Genomic DNA, 27352 nt, shown 5'->3' with positions numbered 1-27352 from the left:
ACGAACAAGTAGAAGCGTATCACTTATACCACAGGCCTATGTCAGACGTCAAAACAGGTTACAGGTGGCTCCTGAGGGTCTTTGTACAATGAAAAAAGGCAAGACGTGTGTGTGTGCACATGTATGTATGTCACCAACTCCATCTCCATTCTGCCCAAGTGAGCTTTTCCCATCTTATGAGCCAGTTGGTCTTTATCTTCAACATCATTTTCCAGTTACTATTCCATCCTTCTCAGCGGGGAGAGGCCTAAGCAGGAAATCAGATCAAGGGATAAGGTAAAGGGGATGGGATTGGTATGCTACTTTTTCTGTGTGTGGTTACAATCAAAGCAGTTTACATATTTTGGACAGGTACATATTTGGTACCTACATGTTAAGTGTCTTGCTCAGGGTCACCAGGGGCTGCAGCGGGAATTGAACTCACAACCTCAGGGTGTCAAGGCAGCTGCTTCTCTTCCACTCCCCTGTTTGTGAGGACAATAAAATACCTAGTGCACCCGCCTACTCTTCTTGAGCCATTATTGGAAAGGTGTCAGCTAAATCCAAAATTCTCCTCCGTTCCCTTCAGGCTTCCATGCTGGTTCATACAATACTTCACTACCTTAGACCAAGTTCAAATGGAAGATCTGAATCATAAGCTAAGGACAATCTCAAGTCATTTGGCCAACACCCTGCTCCCTGACCTCCCATGAAAAACGTGGCCTGCTAATGAGGAGGGCGGCTTGCACACCCACCTTTCTCCTGAGGCCCTTTCCATTTCAGCATGATGTTGAGGTTACGGGATGAATTGGAGAGCTCCCGACTTTGCAGATCATATACTGCATACCGTCTGCGGTCTCCTTGAAAAGACACCTCTTGGACTGATGTTGGAGGTGGAGACACATCAAACGGCTCATTTTCCTACAGGAGGAAGAGTTTGAAATGTCAAAACTAAATCAGATATCAAAGTCTTCTTCAGCTTCCACCCTGGAAAGGAATTCAATTCCCAGTGCAGCTCTCTTGACCCTGGGCAAGTCACTCAATCCTCCATCGCCCCAGGTACAAAACCAGATTGGGAGCCACTAGGGACAGAGAAAGCTCCTGCATATCATTTCTATAATGTCTAATTATTAGTGGTAGTGATAGTACAAAAGCAATTATGAATTCTATACTCTGGGAACAAATTTACAAACAAGGCGCTTCCCAAACTGGGCCAGTCCTGGAAGAAACAAGAGGCAAAGAGGGGGTTGTGCACTGCTGCATTGCATCCTTCCAGATATTTGCCGTAAGTTCCTTATGGCAGGCTCTAATGGTTAAAGCAGTGGGCTAAGAACAGGTTCAAATCCAGCGGCTACTACTGAGGTCTCCTTTTACAAAGCCAAAGAGGTTTCTACTGTGGGCTGGCGAGGTAAATGCTGGCCGGCCCTTGGTAGAAACCTCTACCGCAGTTTTATAAAACCCTCCGAGTTATTATTGAAAAGGTGCTTTCAAGTCCAGAGCATTGGGACACTCAAAGGCAAACTAACACCCCAGTTCAAAGTATAGACAGTTTGAAATGAACAAGAAAGGACAGCGGATTCTGGATTGGGAAGGGATTATACGAGAAGGTCAAGAAATTCTACCTCCTCACTCCTCACTCCTGATCCCCAATCCACCCTCCCTCATCTCCTATTCTTTCCAACCCAAAGAAATTATACAAAAAGTGAAGATGGTTTTCTGTCTGGGTTCAAAATAGCCGTTATGAAAGATTAATGGAGCGGGACAAAATTTTGCATGGGGAAAACCTGGTGAGAAATGAGCCCAATCTGACTACCCAACACTTTTTTTTCTACAAGCGAGTAGACACACAGCCCACTTTAAACCTATTTTATAAAAGGCTACACCTAGTAGACTGGGATCAGTCCTTTCAGACTTCCTCTCCCCCCTCAATGTTTCCCCATTCTCCCTGTTTAGTAGAGCTGCAGACAAGCCCCAGAGCATCTCCAAGCCAATAACATTTACCTGATCTCTACTGGAAAGAGCGACGTAGATTTTACTCTGCGATGCCAGGGGACAAGCTTCTAACCCAGTTCGCGTAAACATTTTAAAGAGTGACCAATCTGGAGGATAAAGAGACAGAAATACAGCAGGTTAGGAGTTCACAACAGCTGAACACGAGAACTCGTGCAAGGCTTTGACATTTGCCTTTTCACAGGGAAATATTTTGTATCTGATGTAATTTACCCTAAGCTACTACTGAAAAAAGGTGTGAGTTAAATTCAAAATTCCCTCAACACAATAGATGTTAAGAGAAGTCATATATAAGGGAATGTTTATCTGAGGGACAAGGTAACTCCCAAAACCTACTGGAATGGAACCAAATTTGTCATGGGGGAAAACCGGTGAAAAGCCATCAAGTAAATCAGTAGTTTGGGAATTGCTCCCCTCTTCGTCACCCTTGTGAGCACAGGCTGGAAAGGATTCCATGAGGAATGCTCTGTATCTATGCACCATGGTGCTACCACACACATTAGTCTCTCTCTCACTTTGCATCCATGCCTGTGACAGAGTGCAGTACCTGTCACTGCCCAGCAGAAGGAGTGCGAGCAGTGGAGCTCATTGAGCCTGAGTGAAGAGCTAATCTGAGTGGATTGTGGGAACTGTTCTTTTTAGCACCAGGACAGGGAGCTCAGAAGGCAGGAGTTCCTTTGTGAACTGGGCGACCCTCGAGAGGAGGAATGCTGGCCTCTGGCCCAGCTGCTGGTAAGCCCTTAAGGCCACTTCTGACTGGCTCCGACAGGGGGCCCAGTGCAGCAGCCAGGCTGACCAGTCCTGACAGGGGAGACTGGTGCAGTGGAGACCATTGGTGGGAGGGTCCTGTACTGAGAGGGTCTGCGGGGGCCTATACACCGGCAGGAAAGAGCTAAAGAGTAGCTGGAGAACCCGGTAGAGCCTGGAGTCAAGGAAGTGGCTCAGGCTTGACGACCAGCAGTGGGACCGGAGAAGAAGAAGAATCTAGGAGTGTCCTCAGGGCATGGGTCTGCCAGAAGATGGCTGAGGGGCTGGAAGAGCCCTCAGTGTGTGTGTGTGCAGGATAAGTTGATGAAGCAGCTAGAAGCCCTCAGGACGTGAGTCAGTGATAAAATGGTTGCGCAATGGAGCAGCTGAGTCTCCTCAGGGCATGATAAGATGGCTGGGAGCCCTCAGCACATGCATGCAGGATAAGACGACCGAGTGACGGAAGTGCTGGAAGAGTCCAAGGCTGAAGACAGCCTGGTATACCCTGGGAGCATTGGCCAGAATTCTGAGGAGCGTCTGGCGAAGGGACCAGCTGGGATGATGGCAACCAGCGGAGTGACTGGTAAATAGCCAATACAGGGTCAGAGGAAGGACTCTTGAGAAGACCTGGAGAGATGGAGTCCAGGAAGGACTTGGAGAACAACCAGGAGGAGCTGGTCAGGGTTTTAAGGAAATGCATGGTGTGTCTGTGTTGTTTTCTCAGAGAACAAAGGTGCCTGGGGGTGTGGGTATGTGACAGATATTACCACTCGGCCCAGTCACATGATGACAAGGCCCCACAGTGCTTCCACATCCCTATCCCTGATGGCTGGGCCTGTTAGTTATTCAGATGTCCATATCGTTTACCACTCTATATTCACAGTCACACTATTTATTCTTTGCATACCGACAATGTTTGGATACGACTTCATTCAAACTGCCCCTCTCTCTTCCATGTACAGGTCACAGACATACACATACACACTTTTGGAAAAGTTCAACAAGCCACAGTCGACAGTTCCTCTCCACTTGTTTAGGCAAACTAGAATTCAGATCTTCATTCGAGCAAGCTACTTTGTAATAAGCATTTACGATTGTTGGTTACTGCTGGCCAAAAAGCTCAAGTTTGGAGAACGGGGATTTACCTCTCTTTCCTTGTCCTGTGGAGAACATATCAAATACTACAGTAAGGGTCTGTCGGAGCTCCCATGAAACCCTCAAGCACTGGCTATCCTGAGAAAGAACAGACAAGAAGAAAACCCAAATTCAGAAACATTTTCATCTGGAAAGAGAATTTCTTCTCATACATTTCATAGAGCTGGAATGTCTAGCATATAGATGGAGAAAAGAGTGACAATAAGAGCTATGGAAGAGGAGTAAACACAGAAACATGAAGGCTGATAAAGGCCAAATGGCCCATCCCTCTCTCGAAGAGATCCCACGAGCAGACAGACTGACTGGGGTCTGTGGCAATGCAACAGAAGTGAACTGGTCAGACTGGATAGTCCTTGAAGACCACCTAATGTTAAAAATTTGCAAAAGACTAGCACAAGTTCAGTCCCTTCTGCCACCTGAATTCACAGTGAGATAAATGGAAGAAAGATATCTGGGTAAAAAACTACAGACCTAATGTACAACCTCTCTCTCTTGCTTTGGATCAGGCTTAAAAAGGGAGGTAAGCAGAAAAAAGTTGCCAATTACTTGTGCCTCAAGACACACAATATGAAAGTAATTTTATAAATCTGTTTGTAAGCATGTTTTATGCATGCAAAAGGCCTCTTATAAACCTTGATCATGCCTAAACACGTGTGACTCTAGTCAGTGTGTTTGTAGAGGATGAGTTAGGACAAAGCTTTACAAATAAAAACCGCAGACCACTATGTATCTTTATAAAACAGGCACCTGACTGTTACAAAATGACTATGTGATTGGGGTTAACAGGGTTTCACAAACTTTTCTCCACGACTTGTTTTGTCGTTATCTTTTGAGGGGAACGTGGCAAGCGCAATTTTGGTTCAACCTTCATCCCACCCATCCTCTAAAGTTCATTTATTTAAAGGATTTATTTTCTGCATTATCAGACAGATTACAGAATGGTCATCAGGTCTTTCCCCTCTCACAATCGAACTGCAACTGGGACAAGTGGCGAGTCCAGTGTCAAAAAAGAACAGGCTGGGATTGAACTCTCAACCTCCGGGTGCTGAGATGGTGCCACACACCCTTCACAATAATATCAGAGTGGTGTGAAAATTAATCAAAAAGAAAGGAAGTTAGGTGGTCCTGGTCCATATAACACACAGGTAGAGCACATATCGCCCTCCTGAGAAGCACTTACCTTGCAGATGGGCCGGATGTGCACGGCCTGAGAGTGGTAGCTGCTATGAAACAGGCGCTCGGCTTTCAGCAGAACAGCAAGGCCGGCCTGAAGAGAGACATTTGATAAAAAGCTGCAAAATCAACATGATCTAAATAAGAACATCATCACCAACCATTATATTAAATGATAAACACTGGGTTTCACTAAGCAGCGTAACAGCATTTTACCACAGCCGGCAAGGTAAATGCTCTGATGTAGTGTTTACCTCACTGGCTCTTACGCTTCTCAGTAAAAGGAACCCATAACCTTTAGCTACAAACCTCTTCACGTGAAGATATCTTCATTCTCTTTTTATTCAAAGTAATATCATTGTATTTTTTTATTCCGCCTATCAATGGAGGTTATCTAGATGGTTTACAATCAGGTACTCAAGTGTTTATCTGTCCTGGTGGGCTCAAAAATCTCTCTAATATACCTAGGGCAATGCAGGATTGAGTGACTTGCCCAGGGGTAACAAGGAGCAGTGTGGGGATTGAACCCACAACCTCAGGGTGCTGAGCCTGTAGCTCTAACCAGTAGGCCACCTTCTAATATCCACAGCACAGCAGACCCAACCAAAAAAAACCCCACACTGATAAGAGACACAAACTAAATAACAGCATGCATAAGAAACCTGATGGCAGATAAAGGCCAAAGGGCCAATCCACAGCATCCACCATCTCCTCCTCTCCCTATTGGCTAAGGCTCTTAACATTTGCATCTCCTATGGCATCAACAATCCCTTTGATGTATGAGGCAATTATATGTGGAACATTGCTGCATATCAAGCCTCCCGTGGATCGCTACAAAGGCAGACTTTTCTTGATTATGACAGGGATAGGTATGCAAATGATAACCCACAATTGAAAAAATCGTGATCGCCTCAACTTTCTGTTTTGGTGGGTCAGTTTATGTTTAGGTTACAAATACGAAAAGATGAATGCAGATATGTTGGGGCATAGCAAATTATTTAATTTGGTTTGGAGCCCGTTGACATCCGTTGTTACTTCAACATAGTTATGGTCTTGGTTTTAATTTTTTGTTTATTTTTATACAGATCCAGGACAGGGTGGGTGGGTGGGGGAGATATCTTTCTGGTTTACTTCTTGATTAAATTGGTGGCTGGGAGGGATATTTATCTTCTGCATTGTTATTAAGTGCTTATTTTGTTATTAGTGTCTGTATAATTTATGGCACTTTGTATTAGGTTTGAAACTTAATAAAGATTAAAAAAACAACAACAAAAAACCCCACAAAACATTTGTATCTCCTCTTCCTATAGGCTAAGGTTCTTTCCACCTGCATTATGAGGTCATAGAGCTTTATGGTTATAGAAACATAGAAACCTGATAGCAGATAAAGGCCAAATGGCCCATCTAGTCTGCCCATCCACAGTAACCATTATCTCTTCCTCTCTCTAAGAGATCTCACGTGCCTATCCCACGATGAATTGAAACACAGTCTCTGACTCCATCACCTCTTCTGGGAGACTGTTCCACGCATCTACCACCCTCTCTGTAAAAATGTATTTCCTTAGATTACTCCTGAGCCTGTCTTCTCTTAACTTCATCCTATGTCCTCTCATTCCAGAGCTTCCTTTGAAATGAAAGAGACTTGACTCGTGTGCATTTATGCAACATAGGCATTTAAATGTCTATCATATATCCCCTTTCCCGGCTTTCCTCCAAAGTATACAGATTGAGATCTTTAAGTCTGTCCCCATACGTCTTATCACAAAGACCGCACAAAGACCTCTGGACAGACACCATCCTTTTTATATCTTTTTGAAGGTGCGGCCTCCAGAATTGTACACAATATTCTAAATGAGGTCTCACCAGAGTCTTATACAGAGGCATCAATACCTCCTTTTTCCTACTGGCCATACCTCTCCCTATGCAACCTAGTATCCTTCTAGCTTTCGCCATCACCTTTTCAACCTCTTTGGCCACCTTAAGATCATCACATACTATTATACCCAAGTGCCACTCCTCTTTCGTGCACAAAAGTTCTTCACTCCCTCAGGTTTTTGTAGCCCAGATGCATGACCTTGCATTTCCTAGCATTAAATCTTAGCTGCCAAATTTCAGACTATTTCTCAAGCTTCACCAGGTCCTTCCCCATATTTTCTACACCATCAGGGGTGTTTACTCTATTGCAGGTTTTGGTATTCTCTGCAAAGAGGCAAATCGTATCTGATGGCCCTTCAGAAATAGCACTTACAAAAAAATGTTAAAAAGATAGGCCCAAAAATAGAACCTTGAGGCACACCATTGGTAACATTCCTTTCCTCAAAGTAATCTCCACTGACCACTAACTTATGTCATCCTCCACTTAACCAGGTCCTGAACCAGCCCATCACTTTGGGGCCCATCCCAAGAGCACTCAGTTTATTAGACATCTGTGTGGAACACTGTCAAAGGCTCTAGGGCACTCCCGCTATCCAATTCTCTGGTCACCCAGTCAAAGAAATTGATCAATTTGTCTGACGAGACCTACCTCTAGTGAATCCATCTTGCTTCAGGTCCTGTAATCCCAGGATTCCAGAAATGTCACCATTCTCTGTTTTAAAAGTGTTTCCATTAATTTGCTTACCACAGAAGTCAGACTTAAAGGCCTGTAATTCCCTACTTTCAGCTCTTTTACAAATAAATATTCTCTCTGATGTGATAGGAAACCCAGAGCAGCAGCACAGCATTCAGCTCATGTGGGTAGAACTGTTAACTTTATGTATATACAGAAGGAAACAAGCAAGCAGATTTTCTTGGAGACTTGTTTCCCCAACATCCTGGTATTTCATGCCCTTACCCTAGAACCGCACGGTAACAGTTTCTTCCAAGGCGTGAGGTTTTCGGTACAGACAACTTCCCTGGGCAGAATGGCGTACCTCAACAGGCGGTGATCTGTGACTGGAAAAAGAAGGGGGAAGGTGGTTACTGCCCTGGGTGGATTTAGATAGGATAATGAAAGCGATTGGGCACCCATACTGGGATCAGTCGAACACTATCATGTGTGTGATAACCTCTGGAAGGATCTGGGCCTTTACTATGGTCTTTCCAGTATGTGTCCTCCTTTCTGAAGGAAAAAACCAAAACTCTAACCAGCCAAAGCTGGGGAAGGAACATTTCCAAGAAGACTATTTCTGGCAGATTTCCCTCCCCTTCAGCATTAGCACAAACTTTGATTGATTGTAGCAGGTTTCCAGGTCTCGTTGCGTGTGTGTAGAAAGAACCGACATTTCAGTCATCATACTGTGGCTTTCTTCAGTGGCTTGTCCAACCACTCTTTTTGAGTTCAACATTTTATTAGAAATTTAAGCAACAACAAATGCCACATGACAACATTTTCAATTTCTGTGCATAAGGAGGTATTGATGCCCCTTGTATAAGACTCTGGTGAGGTCTCATTTAGAATATTGCGTACAATTCTGGAGATATAAATAGAATGAAGTCAGTGCAGAGAAAGGCTACATAAATGGTTGATGGTGTATGTCATAAGATGTACAAGGGCAGACTTAAGGGTCTCAATATGCATACTTTGGAGGAAAGGCAGGAAAGAGGACGTTTAAATATCTACATGGCATAAATACACGAAGTTGAAAGGAAACTCCAGGGTTAGAGACCATGACATTAAGAGGTGATAGGCTCTGGAGTAACAGATACTGTGTCTGAACTCAAGCAAGCGTGAAACATGCACGTAGGATCTCTTAGGGAGAGGAGGAGATAATGGATGCTGTGGATGGGCTGTTTGGCCTTTATCTGACCTCATGTTTCTGTCTTGCTGCACCGTATGCCTGGAACAGACTGCCCAAGTCAGTATGTCAAACTCTGTCTCTGGCAGTGTTTAGATCTCGGCCTCTGACCCCTCTTAGTCCCGTTTGTCTGTTTTACTTAGATCGCAAGCTCTTTGGAGCAGGGACTGTTTCTTACATGTTTAATGTACAGCGCTGAGTAGTAGCTGATCCAACTATCAAGCACCCTGTCATGATCCTAGAGGATGCCAGAACTTTCCTACACTATTTTCTATATGGGCAATGTCTACCTGTCAGTCTGGACCAGTCTAGAAGAATAAGGAAATGAAAAGTTACTCCTGCCTCAGTGGAGATAAAACGTTATACAGGAGCTTTGAAGGAGGCTGTTTTATAAAAGCAACCCAGGGGTTTCAGGGGTTGAGATATGCAGGTGAAGTCACAGCAGAAACTGAGGAACACCGAGTCCAGTTTAAAACAAGCATTATGGAGGGAGGGAGCTCAGGTATGTAGTGAAGTTTGGGAGAATATTGGTATTTATGTATTCTGTTGAACACCATGTATCCATGAGTGATTTGTTTATTTTTTGCAAACTTAATAAAATATATTGATTAAAAAAAACAAGCATTATGAACTTGGGTATCAGTTACATTCCAGGGGGTCTCTAAGCAAACATCTAGTGCTCAAAACTAAAGCTTAGCATAACATAAAGGTATAAAATGAGCTTCTTAGCATTTAATGTGTGATAAGCTTTAATAAATTGTTTTATTCAAATCATTTTTCTTGTAAATTTTTTATAACAATTTTTTTTTTTTACTTACACAAACTTCTGCTGAATCTAAGTAAAAATTCACATTGGTCTTGCAAATGTTATTATGTTTTATCAAATTTCTTAAATAGCAATAACAGGAAAAATAAACATTTTTACCATTGGAAAGTCCCATGGGTTTAAAGGATGCAGTTGGAGTCACAGTGTTGGTGGAATCAATGAAGTTAAGAGAAGCACAGAATATTCCAGAGAGGATGTTTGTCAGCTCTTTCCAAGTTTGGTCAACACTAAACAAACAAAAATAAAAAATTAAGAAAATAAATTTTAAAAACAACCTAGAATACACAAACTGACAGAGACGTAACCAGCCAAAACACATTCAAGCTTTCAGATGAAGGATGTCACACTCCACAGAGATACATAAATCTGACTATCAACAAAAGGACTTGAAATGTGACCCTTGCCTCAAAAGGCAACAAATCCAACCATGAAAATCCAACTGAAGCAGCAGCAAAAAAAGGGTGTTTTATGTTAGTGATCCCAGTGTCCTTTTCAGAATGTCCTGTAGAATTGTGGAAAGAACCAACCAAAAACAATTCAAGTCAGCCTGATGTCAGCTGAAGACTGACAGGATAGATTCAATTTAACAAAACAACTGCCCAAGTACTCACTCGGAGACAGAATCCTGAAACCACACCCAGAGCTCGGCTCCTGCCGGGGCCTGTAAGAAAGGGTGACCCCAGGCCCGTGACCGCCAGAAGCCATGTGTAAAAGACAGGTGCAGTTCTTGAACCGAGTACTTAGAAATCACCTGGCCAAGAGCTTTAGGAAATAACCTATAGTGAAAAACTGCAAAAAAGAGGAGCATTAGTGAAACTCAATCCAATACAATGCTAAGAATGATCACAGACAAATCCTAGCTCCAGCCCAAAATATTTACTACTTGCCCCACAGAATATGGGGGCAATATAAATACACAAGTCAAAATCAAGAACAAACCCTGCAGTGATTTAAATAAATCAATAATATCTAATTGCTGTGCTCATAGTTTTGAGCAGCTTACTATCATTTACATCATGGACTGCATGTCTCCATTTTATGTTAACCAAGCAGGACAGATCAAATAGTCTTCAGATTTAGTTCAAATTTGTCCCCCCCCCTTTTTTTTTTTTTCAAAACTGCAATAGCGTTTTTTAGCGCAGGCCAGCGCACTGAATGCTCTGCTCCCAATGCTCTTGAGCATCAGGAGCAGCACAGAGCACTGGCCTGCGCTAAAAACTGCTATCATGGCATTGGAAAAAGGGGGGAGGTTTAAAAAGAAACAGAAGTAAAAGCCTTGGGAATAAACTTCAGAATTAATAGCTGCAGGTCATTGCTTTTCTAAACACTGGCACACATCCCATCTATCTTTTATTTCTATATATTTATGTGTTCAAGAATTGGCAGTTATGTGCATATGTGCTAAATGCTATTCTATCATTTATCTTCCTAAGTTAGTTACCCCTAGATACTATATACAGTACTCTTCCTAAAGTTAAACACCTACATATCAGTGTGCCTAGCCAATGTAGGTTTTGGACTTAATCAGTGGCTGTAATTAACAATTAGCACTTCATATTTGACAAAAATTACACTTGATTGGATGACATACTATTGGGCCCTTAGTGCGTGACTGTGAGGGGATATGCATGGCTGTGGAGCATGGGCATGTTGCAAAGTGACACACCAAATTTATAAGATTCCTGTCTGTCTGTTTCAATATGCCAACACAGCTTTGTGTTAGTCTTCTATAAAAATTTAGACACTGCTTTGATTGTATGTAAATCTATCTCATGCATATGGAGTCCTTGGGACACATCATGTCAGTCTAGTTTTCAGAACAAGGAAAACTGCAGAAACACGTACAATGATATTTCTGCAGTTCTCCTTGTTTTGGTTTCGCATCCTTCACTGCAGATCTTGTTGGTCCTCCCCTTTTGTTAGTCTAGTTTTCAGGACATGAGAACAGCCATAGTTGGTTAGACCTGTGCTCCATCAATCCAGGTCACAAGGACCTGGCAGAATCCCAAAGTGGCAAGATTCCATGCGTAGGGTTACAGCACTGGTCGCCGTACATGAGGAAGGACACGGTACTGCTCGAAAGGGTCCAGAGAAGAGCGACTAAATTGGTTAAGGGGCTGGAGGAGTTGCCATACAGTGAGAGATTGGAGAAACTGGGCCTCTTCTCCCATGAAAAGAGGAGACTGAGAGGGGACATGATCGAAACATTCAAGATAATGAAGGGAATAGACTTAGTAGATAGAGACAGGTTGTTCACCCTCTCTAAGGTAGAGAGAACGAAAGGGCACTCTCTAAAGTTGAAAGGGGATAGATTCCGTATAAACGTAAGGAAGTTCTTCTTCACACAGAGAGTGGTAGAAAACTGGAACGCTCTTCCGGAGGATTCAAGACTAAGTTATTCAAGTTTCAAGTTTATTCATATTATTTGATTGAATGCTTTACCAAAATACAAAGCGTTGTACAAAAGGTAAAAATATGATTTTAGAAAAATCACATATACATAATTTGTTACCAGACCTACTTGGATATTTGCTTTTTAAAGACACGGGAAACAGTAGGAAAGAGGGGAGGAAATACAATTTTAAAGAAAAAGTACATAAAAGGGAAGTACATAAGGAGGGTAGGAAGAAGAGGATTGCTGGCGGAGATGGGGGTCGAATAAGAGAACTATTGAGAATCTTAATTTTGGAGATGGCTGAAATTGTAAAGTATTACATCTTGGTTGGACATTGTATTTTCAGTTAAAGGCTTCTTTAAAAAGAAGGCTCTTTAAACTGCTTTTAAGTTTCTGCAAATCTCGTTCAAGTCTTAGATCTAAGGGAAGAGACAAGTTAGAGAAGTTCCTGCTGAATTGGGCTAGTCTCAGGGCGCTGGTCTTTGACCTAAGGGCCGCCACGGGAGCAGGACTGCTGGGCACGATGGACCACTGGTCTGACCCAGCAGCGGCAATTCTTAGGTTCTTATATGGCTCCAGAAAAAGCTGTGACCGAATGCACTGATTGAGGATGTGTGTGGTAATGTCCAGGTGGCCCTGATGCAGCGGATGTATGCAATTCCCGCAAAACGCTGGCCGCGTTGGCGAATGGACATGAATTGAGATTTTACTATTAAGACTCTGACAGTGAAGACTACTAAACAAATAAGATAAGTTTTTGTGGTTGAGTTTTTCAAATTTTGATATTACACACAGTATTTGATACAGATTTTTTGAATAAGCATTACGTATTTAAAACCACATCTTAAATATTGAGTGGTGTAGGGTTTATATTACAAAATAGTGATTAAAAAAATAGCACTTAAAAAATAGTTTTAAAGGCCAATGATTGGAGCAGGAGCATTTCTACTACGCGGATTGTCTCAGTTTGTGACTGCATTGCTGTGCGTAGGCTCCATTTCTTAGGCCGTATAGGATGCCTTGATAGATGAAGGCTTGACAATACTGATGTGTATTGTTTGATATAGTGGTATTTCGCTATTATTTTTGTATTCCAGAAAAAGGAGGCCATTTGACGGATCCGGGTTTTACTCCCGTTGCTTTCAATGGAAGTAAAACCCGGATGCCTCAATCCACCATGCGGAGTCCCCCGAGTGGCAAAGGATTCCCGCAGCGCTTCCCCCGCTCCCTTTTATGCAAATTGGCCTCATGCATATTCATGGTGGGGAGGGGGGGCTCGCGCTCACCTTCCTGGCCGAGCAGCTCCGAGTCCCAGCGGGTCCGGAACTGAAACGTGGCCGCCACATCGCCGGACTGGAGCGGAGCGATCACCAGCTCCTCCCGCAGGCTGTCGCCCAGCTCGGGGAAGTCCGGGGCCCCGAGACCCTCCGCCGCCCAGCTCCGCCCCCGCCCCAGGCCCAAGGCAACGGCGCAGAGCAGCCAGAGCGCCGCCATGGCCCTGAGCGCACTTCCTGCTTCCGCCTCTGCCCGCCAGCCAATAGAGAGGCGCGCACAGAGCGCGACGCCAGGCGGTGCGAGCTACTTGATTGGTGTACGAGAAGCGTGGCCTCGGATTGGCTTAGAACTCATTCATTCATTCTGTATGTTTCTGCTTTGAACTTGTGCCATTTGCATTGAAATCAGTGTTGCAAGTCCCAAAAGATGGTCAGAAATCCAGGACTGTCCATGCTTTCATCTCTGCTTTGCTAACACAGCAACTGCTCAGGGGACTAAGGGACCCGACTTAAGTACAACTCAGACTTAAGAACGCGATCATAGCTTCATTTGATTTCATTGAGCACTGTTTCTAGTGGGACATAGACTCCTACGCTTCTCCTGCAGCAGATTCAGGAATGATGCATGGCCACATTAAGAACAGTGTGTGGTTGTGCATGCATGCTGTACCTTAAAGGAAACATTGGTAGGGACACTTGGCCCTTTTGTCAGATGCAAGCAGAGGTAAGCAATCAGAATCTTTAAAATCTATAAGTTCTGAGGTACTGTACATACAAATTCAACTTAAGAACAGCCTTAAACATGCAACTCGTTCGTAACCTGGGGTCTGCCTATATTGCATTTTTATTGGTGGGGGCGTGTCATTCCCCTCTGCAAAAGGTATATCCCGCGTAGGAAAACTAGGAACATCCCTCCCCTTTAGAACCACAGAACTCTGGAACAACCTCACATCCCCGCTCAGAATTTCAAGCTCCCTCCAATCCTTCCACAAACACCTGAAAACTTGGCTCTTTTCAAAAATCTAACGCCTCCTGCTCTTTGGTTCTTTATCTTCCTAGCTCCTTTCCTATAACCCTTCATTGTAGCTCCTTTTTAATCTAACCCTGTAAACCGTGCCGAGCTCTACGCTTGTGGAGATGGCGCGGTATACAAACCTAAGGTTTAGTTTAGTTTAGTGGAGAATGAGTGCTGATATGTTACCAACATAGGAGCCCTTTACATTAGGCCTCCAACTTAAGTGAAAAATACCATTTAAAAGCATTTTTAAAAAAGAAAATGTAGGCGCCTACCAGTATTCCCTCTAAGCGGGCGGGTGTTGTGAGCAAACTTTTTTCACTGTGAGCTAAAAATATCGGGCGCCAGCAAGTTATGAGGTATTCAAAGGAATTTTAGGCCTACACGCTAAATTAAATAAGTATAAATACATTAAAACACCCCCACCCCGACGTCCGATTCCTCCCCCAGCCTCCCCTTACCTTTGCGACGCGTTACATGGACTGCCAGCTCGCCTGCCTGCAAGCACGTGTGCGCTGTGACGAGAAACTTGTGCGCTGCGATGTAATATTTTGTGCGCCAGCGCACGCCAGCGCAGCTTAGCGGGAACACTGGCGCCTACCTAAAAATGGTAGAGGAAAGTGTGGTGTCAGATACGGGGCCAAGCTTTTCCAGTAAGAATCCCTGCGCCGGCTTGTAGAGCCATTTGCTACGTTGTAAGAGAGATATTTGTGCCATTCTTAGAACATAAGAATTGCCGCTGCTGGGTCAGACCAGTGATCCTTCGTGCCCAGCAGTCCGCTCCCGCGGCGGCTCTTAGGTCAAAGACCAGTGCCCTAACTGAGACTAGCCTTACCTGTGTACGTTCTGGTTCAACAGGAACATTCTTAGGAAGATATTAGGTATTACATCACTCTAACTGTATGCACATAACTTTAAATGGATTTCTTACAGGTTTAAAAATTGTCTGCTATTAATATATGTAGAGTTTGAATGCTTAGGTTACATAAAGAGCGGCAAAATGGTGTCAATCACTGTGTAACATTTTTGCTGTGCTCATGGCCTTCCCCAAATCACAAACACATTTAAACATTTTAACCTTTAGGCAAATAGGGATTGATTTATATGGCCCTTTACTTGACCAACTCAGGGAGTCAGGATAAAATGGAGTGCAGGAGTGACCTAATGGTTGATACAGTTGGCTGAAAACTAGGTGAATCAGTTCAATTCCCCCTGTGGCTCCTCATGGCCCTGGGCAAGTCATGTAACCCTCCATTGTCCCATTTACAAAAACTTAGATCACGAGCCCATTAGTAGAGACAGTGAAAGGGCTTAGTTGCACCACAGAAAGGCATGACATAAGGAAGGGTTGTGCCTCCTGTATCTCTGATGAGAGATGGGAAGGCTGCTTATGTCCCAGTGAGACCTGGGTAGGATGAGCAGAGGATGATAACCAAGCAGGGGGATGAAAAGAAAAAATCCATAAACACACAGCAGGGTAGAGACAGAAAATGCTGTGATAAGCAGTTTTATTTGGATGCTTGAATTATTTACAACCAAAAGACAGGCAGCAATACTGGTGCAGTTTTTCCTCCTTTTGGAAATGTAAATACCGATCAGGGAGTAATCTTAGACAAGCTATTTCCCATGCAAATTCCTCTTACATGCATAAAATGCTTATGAAATCACCTCCTCCCTGTATGCTCATTTACAAGAAGGTATATATGTGTGCACGACTCAGGTGTAGGAATATTTGAGGATAGAGTGACGAATTGCATATGTTTATAAAATATATGAGGGACCTTTGAAAAGTTCTCAGCCCAACCAAGAAAGTTGGGGCAGTCTTCATTGAAGGGTATACACTTAGGGCTCCTTTTACAAAGCCGTGGTATTAGCTCCGACGCTCATATAATTTCTATGAGCGTCGGAGATAATACCATCACGGCTGGCAATAAAAAAAAAAACTAACGCAACTTCATAAAAGGGGGAGGGGGGTTAGACCAGTGATTTTCCACTTTTTTCATTTTGTATTTTTCCGACGCAATGAAAAAGTGGAAAATCCCTGGACTAAATGTAAAGCCCTCGATGGAGACTATCCCAACTTTCTTGGTTGGGCTGAGGACTTTTCAAATGCCCCTTGTACACATAAAGGGTATAGCTACTCCTGAGCAGGTGTCAATGTAGCCATAATTTCTTCAGGTTTTTTGCTGGAATTTTTGAAAGGATGTCCAGCTGTGTACATCACATATAGATGTTTGTTTCTCAAGAATTTATGAACAGGATTGCAGATGTACAGCCGTGCCAGGACTCACTACCATGGCTTTGTAAAAAAGGCCCTAAATTAGGCAGGGATCCCCCTTTTCTATAATTATCCTCCTTTGTAACCTAAGACCTCTTAAGCCTTATCTCTTCAATACTTTAACCAAATTGTTTCCCAAGATCTCTTATGCCTTACCTCTGTATCCTGTAAACCACCTCAAACTACTACGGCTTTGGCAGTATATAAGAATAAAATTATTATTATTATTAATTTCCAATGGGCTGTGGTGCGATTACCATGGGCTGCTGTGGTAATTGCCTTTGTATAAGAAGGCCTATGTGTGTAAATTCAAAGAACAAGCTTGATCCCCCCATGACCCTCCCACTTTCATGTCCCCTTTTGGAAAATTTAGGTATGGATCCTCTGCCTAAATTTGCATGTGTACATTTTAATTAAATCTAATTAGCACCAATAATTGCTTATTACTAGCACAAATTGGCTCTTTATTCAATGCAATTGCATACACAGTTTGTAGTGCTTTCTGTAGAATTCGGGGGTATTTGTGACCTCCACTAAACCCAAGTCATCCTCTTCCATTACCTTCGAGATCTACAACTTTACTTCCCTTCGTATGGGCGTTAGTTTACACAGCTTTTCAAATGTTGCCCTAGAAAAGGAAACATGAAACAGTTGTAGAGACAGGGGGGAAAAGGGTTTTTACTTCTTGGGGACTTTGTTCACCCATCCCCAATGATCCTAGTTTCAAGCCTCCCCCAATAGGTGAGCCAGCCAAATAAGGAAAATTATCTTCGGCCATCTTTGTTCAGCAGCCTTTTGGAAAATCATTCCAGAACCTTCTAACATTTTTCTGGGGACTGGGTCAGTAATGGCAAAGAGGGGAGCGTGCTGCATTAAGTGCTGTTAAACAGTTGACAGTTCTTTGGCACTTACATTAATGAGTTCATGGATTAATTGTGTTGCTTGAACTCTGTGATTGTCCCTAGGACTTTTTTAGGCTTCATTTTTCTTCCATTTGAATGAGGGTAGAGGTTAATAGAGTTATACTGTATTTGATTTATGTACTTTGTGTTTTAATTACCAGCATTCTGAAGTGAAACAAAATGTATGATCCTCATATTGATGTATTTATGCTTAAACAATTGCTCTAAGATTTGGACTGTGGGTGAGAGGAAGAGAGTCATAGCCATGGCTTAACAGTGACACCTGGTGGCAAGTCTGAGGATACATGACTGCAGGGTTCCAGAATGAAACCTGGTGGAGCAGGATTTGCAGCTAAGGGCTGTGTCATTCAAATGTCATAAGAACATAAGAATTGCCGCTGCTGGCTCAGACCAGTGGTCTATCGTGCCCAGCAGTCCGCTCACGCGGCAGCCCCCAGGTCAAAGACTAGTACCCTAACTGAGACTAGCCCTACCAGCGCACTTCTTGTTCAGCAGGAACCTGTCCAACCCTTTCTTGAATCCCTGGAGGGTGCTCTCCCCTACGACTCTGGAAGAGCGTTCCAGTTTTCCACCACTCTGTGTGAAGAAGAACTTCCTTACGTTCGTCCGGAATCTATCCCCTTTCAACTTTAGAGAATACCCTCTCGTTCTCCCTACCTTGGAGAGGGTGAACAACCTGTCCTTATCTACTAAGTCTATCCCCTTCAGTACCTTGAATGTTTCGATCATGTCCCCTCTCAATCTCTTCTGTTCAAAGGAGAAGAGGCCCAGTTTCTCCAATCTTTCGTTGTATGGCAGCTCCTCCAACCCTTAACCATCTTGGTTGCTCTTTTCTGGACCCTCTCGAGTAGTACCATGTCCTTCTTCATGTATGGCGACCAGTGCTGTACGCAGTACTCCAGGTGAGGGCGCACCATGGCCCGGTACAGCGGTATGATAACCTTCTCCAATCTGTTCATGATCCCCTTCTTTATCATTCCTAACATTCTGTTTGCCCTTTTTGCTGCTGCTGCACATTGTGCAGACGGCTTCATCGACTTGTCGATCAGAACTCCCAGGTCCCTTTCCTGGGAGGTCTCTACAAGTACTGCCCCGGACATCCTGTATTCATGCCTGGGATTTTTGTTACCGACATACATCACTTTACATTTATCCACGTTGAACCTCATCTGCCATGTCAATGCCCATTCCTCGAGCCTGATTATGTCATGTTGCAGATCTTCGCAGTCCCCCTGCGTCTTCACTACTCTGAATAACTTCGTATCATCCGCAAATTTAATTACCTCGCTCGTTGTACAGATCGTTTATAAAGATGTTGAAGAGCACGGGTCCAAGCACCAAGCCCTGCGGCACCCCACTGGTGACGCTCTTCCAGTCCGAGTACCGGTACTGTCCATTTACCCCCACCCTCTATTTCCTATCCGCCAGCCAGTTTTTAATCCACATGAGTATTTCACCCTTAATTCCATGGCTCGCAATCTTCCGAAGTAGTCGTTCATGCGGAACCTTGTCGAACGCCTTCTGAAAATCCAGATAAACAATGTCGACTGGGTCGCCCTTGTCTATCTGCCTGTTTACTCCCTCGAAGAAGTGCAGCAAGTTCGTCAAGCAAGATCGTCCTTTGCTGAAGCCGTGCTGACTGGTCCTCATCAGATTGTGTCCGTCGAGGTGATTAATGATGCGGTCTTTTATCAGCGCCTCTACCATCTTTCCCGGTACCGAGGTCAGACTCACCGGTCTGTAGTTTCCTGGATCTCCCTTCAAACCTTTTTTGAAGATCGGCGTAACATTCGCCACCTTCCAGTCTTCTGGAATCTTTCCCGATTACATGTGTTAGTAGGAAATATAAAATTTGAGAAAAGTTACTTGCACGTGAAGGCTCGTGGCACAAGACCCCAGCCTGTGATCCAATTAAATGATTTATTTTGAAAGTGTACATAGACTGCTTTTCCATAATACGTTATATGCAGGTATTTTCCCTGTCCTTTGTAGGCTCACCATCTTACGTTTTTGCCCAAGACCACAAGTAGCCACAGTGGGAATTAAGAAAGGTTTGGACAAGTTCCTGGAGGAAAAGTCCATAGTCTGTTATTGAGAAAGACATGGGGGAAGCCTCTACTTGCCCTGGATCGGTAGCATGGAATGTTACTACGTTTTGAGATTCTAGAACAGGGATGGGCAACTCCGGTCCTCAAGGGCCGGAATCCAGTCAGGTTTTCAGGATTTCCCCAATGAATATGCAGTGAATGCAAATAGATCTCATGCATATTCATTGGGGAAATCCTGAAAATCCGACTGGATTCCAGCCCTCAAGGACCGGAGATGCCCACCCCTGTTCTAGAATCTTGCTATTCCTTGGGATTCTGTATGGAATGTTGCTACTCAATGGGTTTTGGCCAGGTACTAGGGACCTGGATTGGCCACTGTGAGAATGGGCTACTGGGCTTGATGGACCTTTGGTCTGACCCAGTAAGGCTATTCTTCTGTTTTTATCTTGGGCTATTCATCCTCTCCATTCAGCTCTGCCAACTTTACTCTCTTTCTTGGAATTTATTAACTGCCTTTATGAAGAGATTCACCCCAAATGGTGCAGAATAAGTACAATATAACATAAAATATACCATTTTCTTAAGAGCATAATAATAGTAACCCCCCCTTTTTACAAAACCACAATAGTAGTTTTTAGTGCAGGCTGGCATGCTGAATGCTTTGCGCTGCTCCTGACGCTCATAGAGTTCCTATGAGCATCGGGAGCAGCGCAGAGCTTTCAGCACACCGGCCTGCGCTAAAAACCGCTATTGTGGTTTTATTAAAGGGGGGGGGAGTGACCAAACATAAAAAAAATCAATGAGGTAAAACCACTCGAAGGAAATAAATTGTTGCTTTAGTTAATTTTTTCTTCATATTGTAGTTTTAGTTTAATCATTGTTTTACAGACGCCCCCATAAAGGACAGGCAAAGGTGACTTTTGCCGTAGCTGGAAAGTGACTGATTTTCCCAGTTTCTGAATTAATGGATATGCGCTAATTTTGCCATTAGTGTGCGGCCATTAAAAAACTCACCTTATGAGCCCCGTGCCAATCGATTAGTTCACGGCAATGCCTCGTGCAAAGGGCTCCTTTTGCAAAGCCATAGGAATTGAATGAGCTTCGGCGCACTTACTGCATCAGAATCGCTACTGTGGCTTTGCAAAAGGGACCCTAACTGATTAACACAGTCATAACCACTCTCCACCCCCAAACACACCCTCTTCTCAGAAAATAACAAATATTTTTTAGCGTGCAAATTTACCACAGGATGCTAGTGCACCTTTTCAATGTGTGGTAAGCACATGCTAGTGCAGTTGACTAAAAAGACCCCAATGCTATGTTGTGGTTATTTTAGTTTTAAAATACATGATTGTATTTATATCAAGCAAATAAATCAAATCAATACCTTTAAACGAAAATACTCAAACCTCAGGCATAAAGCCTTATGGAAAAATGACAATTGGCACTGGAATATCATCCCCCCATCTACAAAACTCCTCAAAACGTTTGTTTCAGCATGCAAAACTAATATACTATATTTCAAAATATTTACAAACTGTTTTTATACAATAATTGCAAGTTTTATTACTTTTCATTCTCTTGAGTGGTATATTTGTATTCCAGCGTAATAATTGGTTTGCTGATGTTAGACGTTTGGATAAGATCTTTGTTCCTGTAATGGACTGAGTAAAGAGAGCTGCTACGAGGCCCTGATCCATCAGTGTTTGTAAAAGACCTCCGTCAGGCAGAGCAGCTCCAGTAAGTACTTGGTTTATTCTGGCTGGATTTGCTCTAAATATTTTGACATACATTATTTTTGCATTTGAGGAGTTTTTGGACTGATGAATAATATTCCAACACCTATTGTTCAGCTCTACGTCTGAGGTCTTTCTCTGCTCTTCTTGAGTTCGGAGTTCAAGCAGTTTTCAAATTAGCCCATTTATCTTGAATGGCTTTTGGAAATTGCCTTCATCATAGTAACGTATTAGTGGATGGCAGATAAAACACTGAAATGGCCGAGCTACTTTGCCCATTAAGGTGGGTAGGGTTGCTCCATACAGCTTAACCCTAATGCCTTTATTTAGGGTGTATTTATAGGGTTTGCCTAGAGCATCCTCTATCCTTGCACTAGCCCTGAGGGGTGGATTGCCCTATTGGACATCTGGCAGACCACACTGTGGTCAAGTGGTGTTTGCACAGACTACACAATTGCTGTGCAAACTCTCTGCTGCACTCGTTAAATAGGGGCAATATAATACAGACAGTTAAATATTTGAAAGGTATTAATATACAAGCAAACCTTTTCCAGAGGCAAGAAAATGGTAGAATTATGGTTGCGGTAGGGGGAGGGGATGATTCAAGAATAACATCAGGAAGGTGGGTTAGATACCTGGAATGCCTTTCCACAGGAGGTGGTGATGAAACGGTAACAGAAATAAAAAATGTGTGAGATTGTGATCACATGACCCCCGTCACATGTCCACCCCCAGGTGCCTGCTAAAACAAAAATACACACAACATACATTCTCTTAAAATCCCTGACCAGGTCTTCACAACCCTCTAGGTCCTCCCTGGACTCTGTCCTTCGGGTTTTCACCGAGTCCTCTCTGATCCTCCATTGGTCCATCAGGTTTTCGGCAGCTTCTGGTGCCATTTACCGGTCCTTCCACTGGATGCTCCTCAGAACTCTGTCCAATATTCCCAGGGACTAGCAGGCTACCTTCTAGGGATCTACTGACCGCTAACGGTGCCATTACGGGTCTCTTTGCTGGTCACCACTGCCCCAGCCAGTCCCTCTGCCAGTGTAATCTAATCTAATCTAATCCTTAAGTTTATATATTGGGTCATCTTTTAAAACAAAAGCTCGACTCAGTTTACATCTTAACCTGCACGCATGCACTGAGGGCTCTCCCATCCCCTTAGTCATCTGAGGACTCTCCACGTGGGGCCACCACCAGTCCCTCACTCCCTGGCCTCTTGGGTTCCCACTGCCTGGATTCTTCTTCATCAGTCCCACCACACGTCATCAAGCCTGAGCCACTAGCTCTTTCCTGCCGGTGTGTAGATCCCTGCAGACCCTCCCACTACCAGGCACTAGAGGGCCAGATCTCTTTGCCTCAGACCCTCCCATCACCAGGGTTCACTACAGGGCCAGATCTCTCTGCCACAGACCTTCCCACCACTAGGGTTCACTAGAGGGCCAAATCTCTCTACCACAGACCCTCCCACCACCAGGGTTCACTAGAGGGCTAGATCTTTCTACCACAGATCCTCCCACCACCAGGGTTCACTACAGGGCCAGATCTCTCTGCCACAGACCTTCCCACCACCAGGGTTCACTAGAGGGCTAGATCTTTCTACCACAGATCCTCCCACCACCAGGGTTCACTACAGGGCCAGATCTCTCTGCCACAGACCTTCCCACCACCAGGGTTCACTAGAGGGCCAGATCTTTCTACCACAGACCCTCCCACCACCAGGGTTCACTAGAGGGCCAGATCTCTCTGCCACAGCCTCTCGGGCCTCCAGTTCTCCATTGCACCAGTCAATACAGTCGGTGGGAAACAGTCCATTTATTTAAAAGGAAGAAATTCAGCTTAGAATATAATTGGTATATCCTTTTCCTCATGTTGTCCCCAGGCTATTTTCCAGACCATTCCCAGAATAAAGTCCCATTGTGCTTTGTCTGCATTAATGACGGGATTCCCTCCACTTTGGCCAGTCCAATTAAACATATCACTACTGTTACTACTTATCATTTCTACTGCCCTGCTGGACGCTATTCAGCCAAGAATGAGCAGCATTTGATAAAGAATATAAGAGCCATAAACTCCTCAAACGCCTGCAATCTGGACGCATCAAGTCAAAGAGAGAGCAGTCTTTCTATACAGGCCTCTCGCAATATTTATTTTTCAAGTGTATGAAGAATTAACAACAAACAAAAGACAGGAATTAACTATAACCAAGCTTAGTCTACAATAAGGGGAAGAAAAAGCCTTAATAAAGCAGAACTAACGTAAGAAAAAGTAAACTATATTGACAGGAAAGAAAAGTTCAAAGTATGCAGAGCTCATTTAGGGGCAAAATACATCTCGCACGCATTGATAGAGTATAATGAAAGTCAAAATTGGCGCTTCTTCTGGATCACTCTTGACACATCAGGCCATGAGATCATAGTGGAACATCTTGAAATGGAAAGAGCAGGTTCAAAAGACCTTCTCTGGCAGAGCTTCAGTTTTTGATCTTTAGTGATTCTTACCACTCTGAATAGCTCAAGTTTCAAGTTTATTAAAAGTTTGTTGTACTTCAATGAGAATGACAATTTAAAATTAGGAGAGAAAAATAAAACAATTTGTACACAAGCAATTAGCGATACAAAAGGGAAGAGGGGTGAACTACAATCTTTGAAGAAAGTAAGAGTACATTTAGGGAAAAAACAACATCAGGAGGGTGATGAAGAATGTTTTTAAAAAATATGGCTAAGCCTAAAAACGAGGATAGGGGAGATTGTGACCTGCTTAAAATTAAGTATTTGAGCCTGGGATTAATGATAGACTCAAATGCGTCTTTGTACCGGTGGCATTTTAATGTGCTTTTACATTTTTCTAATGAGGTTTCTCCATGTAGATAGATTGGGGTGCTATGACTGAAAAAACTGTAGATCTTCTGGTACCTATTATTTCAGCAAATGCTGATCCGTTGATCTAAGTGTCCTGGCTGGAGAATATGATCTAGAACTATTGGTGCATTGGTTTGTTGGATTTTGAAGCTTATCAGTGCAATTTTATAGATTATTCTGTGTGAGATTGGTAAACAGTGGGCTTTTTGTAGAAGAGTTGCGACATGATCATATTTTTTGGAGTTAGTAATAATTTTTATTGCTCCTTTTGTTTGGTAGACAGAGCTGCTATAAAAGCTTCTTTTCTTCTCAGACTCCAGGCTCTTTGCTTGCCCCTTAGACTCAGGGGACAAAATTTTTCCCTGTCCCCATGAGTTCTTTTCCTGTCCCTGCCCCATTCCTGCAAGCTCCGTCCTCATCTGCACAAGCCTCAAACACTTTAAAATCATAAGTGTTTGAGGCTTGTGCGGTTAAGGCAGAACTTGCGGGGACAGGACAGGAAAATTGAGTTCTAGTTCTTTGCTGGCTCCTCAGACTCACTACAAAGAAAAATGAAAGTGCCAGCACACATTTATGCCTGTTCTGTGTATAAATATCAGCCTCGCACAAATTTTATGTGTAACAAATTTATGCAAAAGTAATACTGAAGTGCTGAACACTTTTATTATGTCCAGACATGTGCACAGGGAGCCACCCTCACCCGAGGCCTCCCCCAATTAGAGCGCAAGTTCTGGCCACTTGAAATTAGCCTCTCAGCTTTCTGAGACAGATATGGGGGAAGCTACTTCTTGTCCTGGATCGGTAGCATGGGGGATTCCGCGTGGAATTCTGGGCTTCTAGAATGTTTCTGTTCTTTGAGATTCTGGAATATTGCTATTATTTTTTGTCAGGTACTTGTGACTTGGATTGGCTTCCGTGAGAACGGGATACTGGGCTAGATTGGTCTGACCAGTTTTATGTTCTGCATCACAGTTTTAATTTTGTGGTGGAACCTGTGAGTTCAGCCATTCGCGTAACGTTTCACCATCTGGCTTTTCAGGCCCTACTGAATTATTCAAATGAGACCCCACGATCAGCCTGCCCACAGCCTTTCATGCCTTTGCTTCCCCTCATGGGCAATAGGTGAAGAATTTGCAAGTTGCAGATGAGGATGAGGATGGGGAGAGAAGATGGAGGGCTGCAAGTCTTAGGAGGAGAGGGGAGATTGCAGACAGTGGCTCAGTTCATGATGCTTTCCTTCTCTGTCATACTCCCTTTTCTCTATATACTCAATTTTTTTATCAATGTAAACTGTTCCAAGACCTATTCTAAATGGAGGGGGGGGGGGGGGTATATGAAATCATAATAAACATGGGGAAAAATTCCAGATGAGTGAGCGAGAGGGGCTGAGTATTTAGAAGGGTGTTCAGGTTGTGAAGGAGGAGAGGAGAGAAAGGGGCACAGGCATGTGCGAGCAATGGAGATGGTCTCCACGGCACAGTTGGTGGAGCGAGGACAGTAGGGGGCGTGGGTGAGTTTGTGAAGGGGAAGGAGTGCGCAGGAGGGATGGAAAGGGTGGGGATGGTTGGGAGGGAGGTGAGAAAAGAAGGGGTGTGCAGGAGGGAACGGAGAAGCGGAAGAAGACCAAATGAGGGAAAGGGATTGGGACTTCTAGACTGCCTTTTTGTAGTTTTATAAGCTCACTCAAAGGTACTTCAAGCATTCTCCCTGTCCTTCCTGGTGAGCTCACAATCTAATGTACCTGGGGCAGTGGAGGATTAAGTGAGTTGCCCCAGGGTCACAGGGAGCAGTGCAGGGTTTGAACCCACAACCTCAGGGTGCTGAGGCTTTAGCTCTAACCACTACACCACACTCTCCAAATTATGAAGGAGGAGAACAGGAAAGGGGTTGTGCAGGAGGGGATGGTGTCTCAGGTTATGAAGAGGAAAAGGAAGAAGGGGAGGGGGTGTACTGAAAGGAAGGGGGAAGGAGGGGAACGAGGAGAAAGAAGGGGCTGGGGTGCTTAATTGGAGGAAGCATTGGGGTGTGAAGGAAGATGGAAAGGGTGGTGGGGTGTGTGAGGAGGAAGGATGAGGGTGATATGGTGTGGGGGGGAGAAGAGATGCAGGTTGGGAGGGAGAATTGGGATGTGACGGAGGACAGAAGGGTTGGGAGTGTGCAGGAGAGGAAGGATCAGGGTGGGGTGGAGAGGGGGTGTAGGAGAGGAAGGAGAATCAGGGTGTGGGGGAGGATGGAAGGGGAGGAGGAAAGATGAAGGTTGGGTGGGGAGTGGGAGACGAGGAGGAATCAGAATGGGATGGGGTGGAGATGGGGTGTGGGAGGGGAAGGAGAATCAGGGTGTGAAGGAGGCTGGAAGGAATGGGGTGTGTGGGAGAGGAGGAGGTATCGGGAGAGGAAGGAGAATTGGGGTGTGAAGGAGATGTAAGGGGTGATGGTGTGCAGGAGAGGTAGAAGGGTGGGGTGGAGAGGGGGTGTTGGAGGGGAAGGAGAATTGGGGTGTGAAAGGATGGAAGGGGTGGGGATGTGTGGGAGAGCGGTTGCAGGAGGGGAGGAAGAATTTGGGTGTGAAAGCTGGAAGGGTGGGAGGAGTGGACATGTGGGGTGGAGGGAGAATCGCAGTGTGAAGGACAGAAGGGGTGGGAGAGGAGGATGGATGAGAGTGATGTGGAGAGGGGGTGCAGGAGGGGAGGAAGAATTTGGGTGTGAAGGAGGATGGAAAGGGTGGGGGGGTGGAAGAGGAGGAGGGTACAGGATGGGGTGGGGTTGAGAGGGGGTGCAAGAGTGGATGGAAAATTGTGTGAAGGAGGAAGGAAGGGGTGGCATGGGAGAGGAGGAAGCATGAGGGGAGGGTGGGTTGGGGTGGTGTGGAGAGGGGTGCAGGAGCAGAGGGAGAATCTGGGTGTGAAAAGACAGAAGGGGTGGGGTGTGGGAGAGGAGTGGGGATCAGGATGGGGTGGAGGGAGAATTGGGATGTGAAGGAGGGGTCAGGATGGGGTGGGGTGGAGAGGGGGTGCGGAAGGAGAATGTGGGTGTGAAGGAGGCTGAAAGGGGTAGGAGAAGGGAGGGAGAATTGGGGTGTGAAGGCGGGAGGGGAAGGGGAATGAGGGGGTGCAGGAGCGGAGGGAGAATCAGGGTGTGAAGGAGGACAGTGAG

At 44.4% G+C, this 27352-nt stretch overlaps 2 protein-coding genes across 2 annotated transcripts in view; one reads left to right on the top strand and one right to left on the bottom strand.

The window, feature by feature from the left end:
• The window catches only part of PIGT (phosphatidylinositol glycan anchor biosynthesis class T), a 44577-nt gene extending 30981 nt beyond the window's left edge, over nucleotides 1-13596 (bottom strand). The window contains exons 1-8 of the mRNA XM_033963150.1: nucleotides 13348-13596; nucleotides 10278-10455; nucleotides 9766-9893; nucleotides 7898-7998; nucleotides 5072-5158; nucleotides 3882-3969; nucleotides 1981-2078; nucleotides 735-900 (exon numbers count right to left, since the gene is read on the bottom strand). Of these exons, the coding sequence (XP_033819041.1) occupies nucleotides 735-900; nucleotides 1981-2078; nucleotides 3882-3969; nucleotides 5072-5158; nucleotides 7898-7998; nucleotides 9766-9893; nucleotides 10278-10455; nucleotides 13348-13555 (1054 nt within the window). The 5' untranslated portion in view covers nucleotides 13556-13596. The remainder of the gene's footprint in view (nucleotides 1-734; nucleotides 901-1980; nucleotides 2079-3881; nucleotides 3970-5071; nucleotides 5159-7897; nucleotides 7999-9765; nucleotides 9894-10277; nucleotides 10456-13347) is intronic.
• A 144-nt stretch (nucleotides 13597-13740) lies between these two features.
• Nucleotides 13741-27352, top strand: part of SNTA1 (syntrophin alpha 1) — a 75472-nt gene continuing 61860 nt past the window's right edge. Inside the window, exon 1 of the mRNA XM_033963152.1 lies at nucleotides 13741-14059. The gene's annotated coding sequence lies outside the window, so the exon portion shown is untranslated. The remainder of the gene's footprint in view (nucleotides 14060-27352) is intronic.

Source organism: Geotrypetes seraphini, chromosome 11 (genome assembly GCF_902459505.1).
Source record: "Geotrypetes seraphini chromosome 11, aGeoSer1.1, whole genome shotgun sequence".
NCBI classification, from domain to species: Eukaryota; Metazoa; Chordata; class Amphibia; order Gymnophiona; family Dermophiidae; genus Geotrypetes; species Geotrypetes seraphini.
Note: the sequence above shows the minus strand (reverse complement) of the source record. Positions and strands in the feature narration are given on the sequence as shown.